Source organism: Zootoca vivipara, chromosome 2 (genome assembly GCF_963506605.1).
Source record: "Zootoca vivipara chromosome 2, rZooViv1.1, whole genome shotgun sequence".
Classification (NCBI taxonomy): Eukaryota; Metazoa; Chordata; class Lepidosauria; order Squamata; family Lacertidae; genus Zootoca; species Zootoca vivipara.
This window is the reverse complement of record NC_083277.1, coordinates 12713485-12726224: the sequence shown is the minus strand read 5'-3', so window position 1 is coordinate 12726224 and position 12740 is coordinate 12713485. Positions and strand designations below refer to the sequence as shown.

At 50.0% G+C, this 12740-nt stretch overlaps 1 protein-coding gene across 3 annotated transcripts in view; it reads right to left on the bottom strand.

Annotated features, from left to right (window-relative positions):
* SKIC2 (SKI2 subunit of superkiller complex) overlaps window positions 1-12618 on the bottom strand; it is a 41356-nt gene extending 28738 nt beyond the window's left edge. The window contains exons 1-12 of one of the 3 annotated variants that reach the window (XM_035107139.2): window positions 12433-12618; window positions 10285-10406; window positions 9033-9142; window positions 8720-8837; window positions 7160-7274; window positions 6383-6457; window positions 5677-5730; window positions 4547-4764; window positions 3871-4020; window positions 3604-3749; window positions 1311-1457; window positions 487-571 (exon numbers count right to left, since the gene is read on the bottom strand). In XM_035107139.2, coding sequence (XP_034963030.2) covers window positions 487-571; window positions 1311-1457; window positions 3604-3749; window positions 3871-4020; window positions 4547-4764; window positions 5677-5730; window positions 6383-6457; window positions 7160-7274; window positions 8720-8837; window positions 9033-9142; window positions 10285-10406; window positions 12433-12451 — 1359 coding nt within the window. In that variant the 5' untranslated portion in view covers window positions 12452-12618. Of the gene's footprint in view, window positions 1-486; window positions 572-1310; window positions 1458-3603; window positions 3750-3870; window positions 4021-4546; window positions 4765-5676; window positions 5731-6382; window positions 6458-7159; window positions 7275-8719; window positions 8866-9032; window positions 9143-10284; window positions 10407-12432 lie in introns of those variants that run through there. The other 2 variants (XM_035107141.2, XM_035107140.2) reach the window with 2 other exon arrangements.
* Window positions 12619-12740: the final 122 nt, after the last annotated feature.

Sequence of the window (12740 nt, the reverse complement as noted above, 5' to 3'; positions counted from 1 at the left end):
TCTCTCTCTCTTTCCCCCCACGTTTTTCCAGGTTTCGTAAAGGCCTTCGCCATCTCTATTCTGAACTGTACCAGTTCAGAGCACAAGTGGGAGGCTGAACCCATCCCCACCACCACGTCAAAAAACTCCCCGCAAATGGAAGAGTAGTGCATCAGGGAGAAGGGTCGTGTAGCTGAGCAGCGGGCCACATACTTTTGTATGCAAAAGGGCCCAAGCAGGGCTAGAAGAAGCCACATCAAAAACCCTGAAAAGCCACTTCCAGTCTACGCAGACAATAATGAGCTAGAAGGAGCAATGTTCTGATGAAGAACAAGGCAGCTCCCTAGGGTTCTAGGAAGGCTGAGGATGGGGAGAGTAGCAGAATGCAGTCCCTGGTAGCAGGTCCCAGGTTCAATCCTGTCTGAAACCTGGGACAGCTGCTGCCGGCTTGTGCAGACAATCCTGATGTTCCAAGCCCTGCTCCCCTTGGTGTGTGCATTTCCTCACCTCTGAGTCGTTGATGTAATGCACCTCGTCAAAGATCACCCACTCCAAGTCCCTGAGGACATCTGAACCATTATAGAGCATGGACCTGGGGTTTTTGGAAAGAGAAAGGGTTATTGCAAGACCAGGACTCTTTACCCTGACCAACAGCGGAACAAGGGCTGGCTGGACCATAGAATCATAGAATGGTAGCATTGCAAGGGACCCCGAGGGTCATCTAGTCCAACCCCCTGCAATGCAGGAATCTCAACTCAAGCATCCCTGATGGACGACCACCCGTTCCACAGACCAGATTTTGGGAACCATTAGAAAAAGATAGAAAATGATTGATATTTAATTATAATGGTAATCATAAAGGTAAAGGTAAAGGGACCCCTGACCGTTAGGTCCAGTCATGGATGACTCTGGGGTTGCGGTGCTCATCTCGCTTTACTGGCCGAGGGAGCCGGCGTACATGTGGCCAGCATGACTAAGCCGCTTCTGGCGAACCAGACCAGTGCACGGAAACACTGTTTACCTTCCCGCTGTAGTGATACCTATTTATCTACTTGCACTTTGACGTGCTTTTGAACTGCTAGGTTGGCAGGAGCTGGGACCGAGCAACAGGAGCTCACCCCGTCGCGGGGATTCAAACCGCTGACCTTCTGATCCGCAAGCCCTAGGCTCTGTGGTTTAGACCACAGCGCCACCCGCGTCCCCAATGGTAATCATAGGATGGGTCTAAAGGGTGACATTTGTCTTTTCCAAGAGCTCTTTTTGAACCAAGGATGGCCAGCATTTTGGGGCACATTTGCAAACCCCTCCCTATTTATATCTCAAATCCTCACCGAAGGATCTCCGTCGTCATGATGAGGCACGAGGCATCCGGATGGAGCTGAACGTCCCCCGTCAACAACCCCACGTCCCCAAAGGTGTTCTTGAAATCCCGAAACTTCTGGTTGGAAAGAGCTTTGATTGGGGAAGTGTAGATGGTGCTGCAGAAGGAGCCAGGGGAAAAAATGAAGAGCTTTAGAAGTTCAAAAGGAGGAGACACCGGCATACCCAATTGAACCAATTTAGATCCCTATACAGGTTCCTATACAGCTCAGGACCAGGTTACTTGAGAGACTGTGTTATCCTTGATATACCCAGCAAATTGCTGAGGTCTGCAGCAGAGTTCCTCTTGCAGATTCCAAAGATTTCGGGTGCTTGCTCCACAGTAACTTGGAGCAGGGGCTTTTAGAGTAGTGCCCCTGTTCTGTGGAATCGCGTCCCTCTCTAGATGGGACAGGAGACCGCTATCTGCACTTTCTGGAACGATTGAAGATGTTTTTGTTCTGCCAGCTGGATAAATAGGTCTTTAGCATGAACGCCCACTTGTTAGGGTTGAAGCCCTGTTGTAAATGTGTTTATTATTTTTGCATTCTTAACTGCTTTTAATTATATTAAGTGCAAATCAGATTGGGCAGTGGTTTAAAAAGGCAATTAATAACCTATCATCCTCATCGGCCACTTTGCAGGTATGAGAGAAGGTGGTTCTCAAAAACAACCCAGTTCCAAATCATTTAAAGAAGCGGTTCCCAATTAACTAAGCACTACAGACCCCCTGTTTTTCAAAAGCCAAGCTATGGACAATGTTGATGTCTCTAGGGTAGTTTTTGTTATGTGAATGGTGCCATGGACCCCTGGGTGGGTTACACGGACCATCAGGGGTCAATGGACCACCAACTGGGAACCACTGATCTAAGGCAGGCATGTCCAACAGGTAGATCGTGATCTACCGGTAGATCATTGGATATCTGCAGTAGATCACTGGTAGATCATTGGCTCCCCCCAAAGAAGCTGAACTACTGTGGCTCCCCTAAAAAAAACTCAACATTTTACCTCCTCCCTGAAAAAACTCAACAACTTTGACCTGAATCCCCCCCCAAAAATCGGTTTTCCTCCTTCCTAAAAAAAGTTCAACAACTTTGACCTGAACTACAAAAGGGGGGGGGGTAGATCACTGCCAGTTTTTAACTCTGTGAGTAGATCACAGTCTCTTGGGAGTTGGCTACCCCTGATCTAAGGCATTGCAGGTCAAGTAACTGATACAATACAGATACCACACAGCTTTCGCCAGCCTCCGGACTTCTAGTACTACTACAACTTCCATCTTCCCCAGAGTCAGGGCTGACAAGATCCATATGAAGAGCCCCTGTTGGGTGAGGCCAAAGGCCCATCTGGTCCAGCATCCTGTTCACACAGCAGCCACCCAGGTGAGAAAGCCTGAAAGAATGACCTGAGCATGATGGCACTCTCCTCTCTACTTGCGATGTGGGAGTTGCTGTCCAAAACAACAACAACAATTATGATGAGGATGATGCCCATCCGACTGGGTTGCCCCAGCCACCCTGAGTGGCTATCGTAAAGGCACCAGGTTGGTAAAGACCTATGCGATAAGAATGTGATAGACATGCTTCAGAATAACGGACAGGCTATCAGGACTGTTGTATGTTGACTCTCTGGCCTAGACAGAAGGGAGAAGCATCTTCTTCACACTGCCTCCATCCAGGATTAATGTCACCTACTAGGCAATCGTAGGGAATTGCCTGGGACAGGAGTCTTGTTTTACTACTTTCCCTCCCTACGCGAGTCAATAAAAAGGGATATTTCGTCGTCCTAGTTCAGGCATCCCCAAACTTCGGCCCTCCAGATGTTTTGGACTACAATTCCCATCATGCCTGACCACTGGTCCTGTTAGCTAGGGATCATGGGAGTTGGAGGCCAAAACATCTGGAGGGCCGCAGTTTGGGGATGCCTGTCCTAGTTCTTATCTGACCAGGGCCCCACAGGCTCAACCCTAGCAGGTTCAATATTTTAAATTAACAGTGTTCATTTGGGCATGGAGGGCAGCTAAACACTATAATAGCTAGTGTGGCATACTGGTTAGTGTCAGACTGTGACCCAGGGGACCAGGGTTCAAATCCCCACTCTGCCATGGAGCTCGCTGAGCAACCACAGGCCAGTCACTACCTCTCCGCCTGACCTACCTCACAGGGTTGTTGTGCGAACTACATACTTCTGCTCCTCGAGCTTCTTGGAGGAAAAGTGGGATACAAATGTTTATTTATTATTATTATTCATAACAGGCACTCTCACCGTGTCATGTGCTTCTGGGACAGAGCAATGGCGTATTCTGCCACCACAGTCTTCCCGGCAGAGGTGTGGGCAGCGACAAACACAGAGTCGTGCTTCTCCAAGTGGAGAATCGCCTGCTTCTGGAAAACGTCTGGCTCAAAAGGCCACTGAGACGGCAGAGTAGGGAGAGAGAGAGAGGAAGTCACACAGGGGGCAGGAGTTTAGAGTCATCAGTCCTTGGCCCCTACCCCTCCTCTCCCCGCTTGGCCCTCTGAGCTGGCATCGTACCTTGAAAGCTGGATCAGGAATTCGCTTGTAGAAGTCGTCCACGGGAGAGCTGACGTCCACTGGGATGGCCCACTGCTCTTTGGGGGGCACGGAAGCCGCAGCAGGGGCCGGGGCGGCCTGTGGGGCTGATTTTGGGGTGGGCGTCACCTCCTGAGAGGAAGGCAAAGAGGAGACAGGCAGCGTAAAGGAAGCCAAGGATGGGAAGAGGGAATCCTCCGCCCACCAACAGAGCTTCTGCCCAATAAAAAGGGAGGGTTGTGTACTAATGCTGGTTCTATTCGGAGCCACTGTATCTGGTAGCCTTGTCCTTCCTTTTGTCTGAATTTGGCTAGAGCAGCTTTAGCTCCTGGGTGGCAGCGCCGTTCACAGTTCTTTCCCAGGCCAGAAGCCTGCTGCTGGGTGACCGTGGGCTAGTCAGACTTCTTTGAAATCTCCCAGCCCCACCCACCTCGCAGAGTGTTTGTTGTGGGGGAGGAAGGGAAAGGAGAATGTTAGCTGCTTTGAGACTCCTTAGGGTAGTGATAAAGCGGGATATCAAATCCAAACTCCTCTTCTTCTTCTTCTGCCAGTCTTCCCTCACCTCTGTAGACAGAGAAACCCACCTGCCACCCGCTTGGGCACCTGCCAACATCGCCCCAATATCCTTCCGTCCCTCTCTGCACGCAGGTGGCCCTACCTTAAGCACCAGTTCTTCCAGGCTGTTTGCTCTCTGCAGCGGCACCGGTTCTGCCGGGGGCGCCTCCTCTCCCTTCGCCCCTTTCCCCTTCTTCGTCCTCTTCCTCCCTTCCTCGGCCTTCTCCTTCTCTTCTTCGTCACTGGAGGCTCCCAGCTCAAAGGTGTCCAGGGCCCCCAGTAGGTGGGTCAAGTTCAGCAACCCTGGGGAGGCCTTGAGTTCTGAGGTGGGGGGGGGGTGAGACACACAAGCAAGATAGATCCCCTCCGAGGGTGGGAGGTGTTGGTGTCATGAGCTCAGGGGTGGGGAGAGCAGCTTTTGGGCTCAGTGATCCAAGGAAGAGTTTGCAATTACGTAGCTCAGTGGGAAATGTGCCATGGAAATGTGTGTTTCGTGCGAGGGCAAACCTCTCTACAAGGCTTGCTATGGTCTTTCAGCTCATGTTAGGGCAGAGACAGCGACTGGGCCAAGCTCCATGGCAAATGGGGGATTTGAACCCAGATCTCCAAGGTTCAATGCTCTTATTTCTTATGTTTATTTGTATATTGCCCTTTATCCAAAGATCTCAGAGTGGTTCACAGCATAAAGACACAGTTTAAAAATATGAAACACGTAATAAAAACAAAACAAAACAATAACCCAGTTCCCCAAACATGTATAAAAGTATATACAGGATGTTTAACCAGAGACCTGGTTGAAAAGGAATGTTTTCGCCTGGCGCCTAAAGGTGTATAATGAAGGCACCAGGCGAGCCACCCTGGGGAGAGCATTCCACAAACGGGGAGCCACCACAGAAAAGGCCTTTTCTCATGTTGCCAACCTCCAGACCTCATGTGGAGAAGGCACACAAAGAAGGGCCTCAGATGATGTTCTCAGGGTCAGGGTAGGTTCATATGGAGAGAGGTGGTCTTGCCCCAGGCTAGCCTTACAGAAGCTGCTAGATGACAGTTGTTATCATCATCTCTGACCATTGGGCCATACCAGATGGGGCTGATGGGAACTGGGAGTCCAACAACATCCAGAGAGCGCCATGCTAGCTGCCCTTCTTCTAACCACTACACCACACTGTCTCCCAGCCCCCAATCCAGCCTCCCCACCAGTCCTAATCATCTCTCTACCAGAAATGAGGTTACCTTGCCTGGCGAACTCCACCCCCTTCTTCCAGCCTGGTGGGACCGTCAGCAAATCTGAGGGAAGAAAGAAAAAGCAGGAAGGGACATGGGCTTGAAGACAGTAGGGAAGAGAAGGGTCCGTGGCCTTCAAAGCAGGGGGCAGGTTGAGGTATGAGGAGGCCCCAGTCAGAGGATCCTCTGATGGGCTTAACCTCCTCATCCCAGTGGGATACCTTGCTGCAGATGCCAGTTTCCCACAATGTCCCAAAGTGATGATACGGTAGGGCAGCTCCCTGCACCTGCTCAGAGGCCCAGGCCACGTATCACCAATGAGCCCTGAGAGAGGAGAGAGGCCCCAGAATCTGCAGGGGTTGTCCTTATTTTTATTGATCGTGTGTCAACTGTGCTGCTGGCCTTTCCATCTGAAGAGTGGGCTTAAAAAATGACTTCAACACATCATAATTTGCAGTCTGTGCCTGTTATTTCACCACTCTAGCCTTACCAGGGTGATGGTTTTTGCTATCAAAGGTTGTGATTTCAAGAAGAGGCAACCCCATAGCCCACCATGTTCTCTCCCTATCTTCCCACCCTATATAAATAGGGTAACGTCTTCAAGCCTCACCAAGGCTGCTGCAGAGGACACATGGCATTAACACAACCCAGAACCGGCTGGGATCTTAAGAGAAGGTGCACCATCGTGGCTATTGCCTAGAACAGAGCCAAGTACCGTTCTCAAAATCAATGTCCTCTTCCTGGTCTTCTTGAGTCTTGATCTGTTCAAGGCTGGGTTCGTCCATCCCACCTAGAGAGAGACTGAGTTAAAACAATGCACTGTGGACAATTAAGAGCAAAGTTGCATGCATGGCAATTATTCTACAGTCAGAAGACTCAGAATTCTGCAGTAGGGCTAGGCGATATATTGATATATCGCCAAAAACTGGTTTGAAGTCCATATTGTGATAGTGGTTACATAATTTTTCAAGCAGCAATATACAGTGGTACCTCGACTTCCGAATGCCTCGACTTCCGAAGGTTTCGACTTATGAAGTCCGCAACCCCAGAAGTGTTTTCGTCGCACGCGGGGTCTGCGCATGCGCAAAATGGACGCTTCGACTTACGAAGGATTCGACATCCGAAAAGCGCCACGGAACAGATCGCCTTCGTAAGTCGAGGTACCACTGTACTGCAAATCATGATTGTGTGTGTGTGCTATGCAAAAGTCACAATGTGGGGAAAACCGTGAAACCAGCCAATGCGTCTCTCGATTCCTGCAGTCCCTTGTCAAGTCTGCTGGCACAGCTCTCTCCTGACTCCTGCGTGGAATCACAAGAGCAAGTGCTGGCAAAAATCATGATGCGGAGGGGGGGGGGACTCTCCTCCCATCATCTCTGACCCACTGGCCATGCTGGCTGGGGCTGATGGGAGCTGGAGTCCCAACATTATTCCAAGCCCTGGCGTAAGACTGTAGCGCCAATTCCCTGTAGCACAAACAGGAGACCCATACCTGGCCAGAAGGGGTAATTGGTAGCGCTGCCTCGGAGAGCCTCGACTGGGGGGCCAGGTGCTCGTTGGAAGGAAAGAGAATTTTTGGCCGATAAGCCCATGTTGTCCACAAGTGCCTGAAACGGAAGAGGGAGCGGTGTCAAGACCAAACGGTGCCTGGCCACTTCCCCCTTTCCGAGCAGTTCTTAAATTCCTATAGACTGTATTCTCAATTCAAGACAACAAGTATACAGGTGCCCCCTCCCACTTACGCAGGGGGTTATGGTACATCCTGGGCCCCCGTGCACATAAGCAAAAATGGCATTAGGTGGGAAGCACCCTCTAAAAAGCCCCTAAAATGCCAGCTTTCTCCTGCTTTTGTCACCTGTTAGGCGCGGAGGCTGAGCTGCCGAAACAAAGCCCTGCTACACCTCTGGTCTCGTTGGGGTTTCCTCCACAAGGACTCGCCAGCTCTCTCTCGCCATTTTCTGGTTTGAATCTATCGATTTATTTCCCGATGCCGCACATATACCCGGTAACGGGGGGGGGGGGGTAAAGGTAAAACGTAAAGGACCCCTGGATGGTTAAGTCCAGTCAAAGGCGACTATGGGGTTGCGGCGCTCATCTTGCTTCCAGGCCGAGGGAGCCAGCGTTTGTCCGCAGACAGCTTTCGGGGTGATGTGGCCAGCATGACTAAACTGCTTCTGGCACAACGGAACACCCTGATGGAAACCAGAGCGCATGGAAACGCCGTTTGCCTTCCCGCCGGAATGGTACCTATTTATCTACTTGCACTGGCATGCTTTCGAACTGCTAGGTTGGCAGGAGCTGGGACAGAGCAATGGGCACTCACCCTGTCATGGGGATACAAACCACCGATCTTCTGATCGGCAAGCCCAAGAGGGTCAGTGGTTTATCTAGCTGCAAGAGGAGCAAAATGCTCAAGTGGTCGTTTAAGCTTGCAATCCTTCCTTGGAGCAACGGGGGGGGGGGGGGCAGCAGAATGGGACATGTACCAGAGCCTGGCTGCTACCATGGAGGTGTCCAGAGATTTAGCACAAGGGTGGAGGGAACATGTGGCTTGGCACAGGTCCCTGATTTGGCCCATGAGACTGCTTTCCCAAAACTACACCTGCCCCGCACCCGCCTTCCACCAAATATGTTAGCCCTGGTTGGCTGAAGCATATGGACGCGCCCGCCCGCCCAAACAAGGCGGGAAACCCCTTTCTGCCCAAGGAACTTCAGGGCAATGCAGTGGGTGGGGCCAGGTAAAAAAGAGGGCGGAGCAATGAGTGTGCATTTGCTCTTCCTGCAGCAGGCTACTGTTCACACACGGCTCACATGCCCTTCTCTAGCCTTCTCACAGACAAGAGTTTAAGAATAAATTCCAGCCAGGCGAAAACCCTCAGGGGGGTGCAAAGCAGGGCTGGTTAGGGTGTGTGGCCTGGGGAAAGTTCTGAGGGCCAGGCAGAGAGTGCTGGAAGGCCACCTTGAGTCCGTTGGCCTAAGACTCCCCACCCTTGCCTGACAACTTGCCACGAAAAAATGACATTCTGGGGGGGAAGACGCCACCGTTCCTCACCTCTCTGAAGCCCAGCAGCTCTCCTGTGGTGGGGTTGCGCTCCGCCTGAAGCATGGAATGCATGGGGGTGACGTCCACCTCAAAGAGCGACTGGATGTCTTTCTCACGGGGCCAGAACCTTCCTCGAGAAAGTAGACGGGATTTTGCTTTTTTTGGAAAAACACCAAAAACATTTGCAGATCCCACACCACCAAAGCTGCTGCCCCAACCAGAGAGCACACGAATAACTGTGTCCTCTTTTGCTCATTTCTGGAAGGAGAGACCTCAGTTTTACACAAGGGAGAGATGGCTCTGCGGCCGCCGAGAACCTCACCTGTGAGACCTTTCGAAGTGGTGGATGGGAAGCCAGTCTGGGCTGCTGAGGAAGTGCTGCTCCAGTTCAGAGGCCAGATCCTCAGCGTGAGGGGGCAACCCGTGAGGCAGCTGTAAGGTGGGATGATAAAAAAAAAGGGTGCAAGTGTCATTCCTAGATACCAGTGTTTATGCAGCCAAAGTAACTTGCAGCCCCCAAATAGGTCACATCCTGGTGTAAAACAGGTCGTATCCTTGCAGACACCACGATTATGCTCTCAAAGACTGGTCAGACGTTTTAAGTCACAAAATGTCATTGAAAAGATGGGCGGGAGGGAGAGAAAAAGAGGCAAGCATATATGGGGGGGAGGAGATTAAACTTTTTTAAAAATTGCTTGACGTTTCACTTGATTGGTTGGCTGCCCTAATTGACCAGCCTCCACTGAGCAAACAAAGAAGTGAAGTGCGGAGACAATGCAAGAAACCGAAATGCTAGAATTCAAGTTACTAGATGGGAGATTCCAACTCAACGTCAGGAAGAACTTTCTGACAGCAAGAGCTTTTTGACAGTGGAACAGTCTCCCTTGGGAGGTAGTGGACTCTCCTTCTTTGAGAGATTTTACTGGCGTGTGCTCTGGTCCATGGGGTCATGAAGAGTCGGACACGACTAAATGACTAAACAACAACAAAGCAGAGGTTGCAAAATAAAAAAATTCCTTCAGTAGCACCTTAAAGACCAACTAAGTTTTTATTTTGGTATGAGCTTTCGTGTGCATGCACACTTCTTCAGATACACTTGAAACAGAAGAGGCAAACCCTTATGTATATACAGAGGGTGGTGGGGGTGGGTGGGAATGGGTGATGGGCTGATAGGAGTGGTAAACTTGTTGATGGCTGTCAAGCAGAGGTTGCATGGCCACCTGTCATGTATGATCTAGTTGAGATTCCTGCATTTCAGGGGGTTGGACTAGATGACCCTCGGGTCCTATCCAGCTCTATAATTCGACAATTCTATGAATTCAACTTCTTGCATTTGGATCCCACTATTATTCTGTCATAGCATGTGGTTCTCAGGAGGCCAGTCAGTTACTGACCAGACCTGGGCCTACTTCGCTTCAGCACATCGGCTGCCTCACCTGCAGGAGCCGGTGGCTGCTTAAAAAAAAATTTTTTTTAATGGTTTTCCAGAATTTCAATGCATGCAGCTGGTGGCTGCTTATTACCATTAAGAAAATTCCTCTCTTGTTCCAGGGTTGGAAAGGGGCACTCCTTACCGTGGTTAGTGGGAATCGATCTCCATGAGGCCCTTCCTCTTGGGTGATGAGCTCAAAACGGCCGGCACATCCAACCTCCAGAATGGAGAGGGGTAACTCCAGAGGCCCCCTGGGGGGCAAGACTAGAGGGGAACAAGGAGATAAGGACATTTTGAAATTCATCATCCCATTTTCAGTCGCTACTCCCGCTGACCCCCAGTGTAACTTTCAAAAAATTGAAAGGCTGAAAGGGACCTCAGAGGTCATCGGTGCCAAATGCAACTTACAGCATGCTGGTTTGGAGGATTGTTACTTCATATTATTATGAAATATCAATAAAATATATTTTCACACACACCCCCACACACCCCAAAAAGAATGCAACTACAGCACCCTGGAGTGCTCACTCGAAGGAGATCCTGAAGCTGAGGCTCCAATACTTTGGCCACCTCATGAGAAGAGAAGACTCCCTGGAAAAGACCCTGATGTTGAGAAAGATGGCGGGCACAAGGAGAAGGGGACGACAGAGGATGAGATGGTTGGACAGTGTTCTTGAAACATGAGTTTGCCCAAACTGCAGGAGGCAGTGGAAGACAGGAGTGCCTGACGTGCTCTGGTCCATGGGGTCACGAAGAGTCGGACACGACTAAACGACTAAACAACAACACCACCCTGAATTATTGCTATCCATCCTTTGCTTAAATTACCTCCAGGAAAGGCAAAGTTTACTGATGTAAAGGTTAGATTCCTTTGGTTTTATTTGATGAAAAATATGTGTGCCACTTTTCCAAACAAGCTGAGAAGCATCTCACAGCAATAGCAACCCGTTAAGATGTACAATATTTCAACAAAACCATATAACAGTATCTTATTATTATCTGTTTTATTATCTGGCTTACTGTTTTACGACGGATTATAAACCTCACTGGTGATCTTTCGTTGTTGGCATCCATCTGTCTTGAGAGACAATGGAGTGCGCCTCTCAGGGTGAAAGGTGTCATGAAAAGGGGCAGAATGGGGGCAGAACTGGCAAAGTGGGCTTATGCTTGTTCTGCCAATGCACGCAGGGGTCCAGAACGGAACCCTGGCACAAAACGAGGATTGTCTGTACTGTACTAGATAACTAGATTTTCATAACTTTGGTTTTATCTGTGTATTATTGATCATTATTACTTTATTCACATTACTTAAAAGATTCTTTTTTCTCTCTAAAAAAAATTGAATAAATTAATAACGGCCTTATATAGGCATGAGCAAATAAAACCAATTTTTACTTTCCCTCAACTTTTTCCCATTTTCAGTTGGCTATGTAGCTTTCAAGACCTGGTGCCTGAGCTTGCTGTTTCCCCTGCCTTTTTCCTTCTGTGCTGTGTCTTTTTTATGTTGTAAGCCTGCATGGAAAGAACAGTCTTTGTTTTTAATCTGTGTACAGCACAAAGCAAATTTTATTACTTATTTTTCTGCTCTGCTTTCATTTAGACCACATCAGCGAGGCTGGGGGGCGGGGAGGAGGGAGTCTTGTCGTCTGGGCAGCCCAGGACCTCCATACACACTGCCCAGGCTGGCACCCCGGGGAGGTCACTTTAGTACTGCAATTGCAGCAAAAATATTGGAGGCATCAGTTATGAGTTCCCGGTCTCTGCAGCCACAGCGGGTGTTGTGATTCTCCAGAGGTTTGAATCAGGCATAGGCAAACTCGGCCCTCCAGATGTTTTAGGACTACAACTCCCACCATCCCTAGCTAACAGGATCAGTGGTCAGGGATGATGGGAGTTGTAGTCCCAAACATCTGGAGGGCCGAGTTTGCCTATGCCTGGTTTGAATGCACCCCCGGAGGCACACTCCATTGTCTCTAGAGACAGACAGATGCCAACAATTTATTTCATAAAAATTACACACTACTTGACTGTTAAAAAACAACAACCCTCTTCAGGTTTACAAATGATTTACAGTAATATTGAGGGGAAATTCACAACCCTCCTTTAAAACATAAGAACGCTGAAATACTAAAAAAGGGCTAAAATTGCTCCAGCTTTTTAAGCATCTGGGCAAGGCTTCATCTAAACAGGACTGTTTTCAGCAGCCTCCGAAAAGATCCCGTCGAAGGCGCCTGCTTGATCTCAAGAGGCAGGGAGTTCCAAAGGGGAGGCGCTCCTAAAGTTCTCTCACCTATTCTCTCCATCTCCATCGCCACTTCCACAGCTCGCCCAGGGGCGTGGCCAACTCCTAACCCGGAAGTGCTCGTTCAAGCCCAACCTGGTGAGGGCGGAAGCTTCACCCACACCGCAGAAAGTGGCTCCAAAGGCAGGGAGGAGCCGTCGCTACTCGTCCGGGCGGAAGCAGCGGCCGCCCCTCGCCACTGTAAAGCGGAAGCGAGCGACGAAGCCGACACGGGATTGGTCGAATTCCAGTGAGAGGCGGAGCGCCCGGTTGGAAGAAAGCGGAAGCGGCGGTTGGAAGAGCAGTCGAGAGTTTCG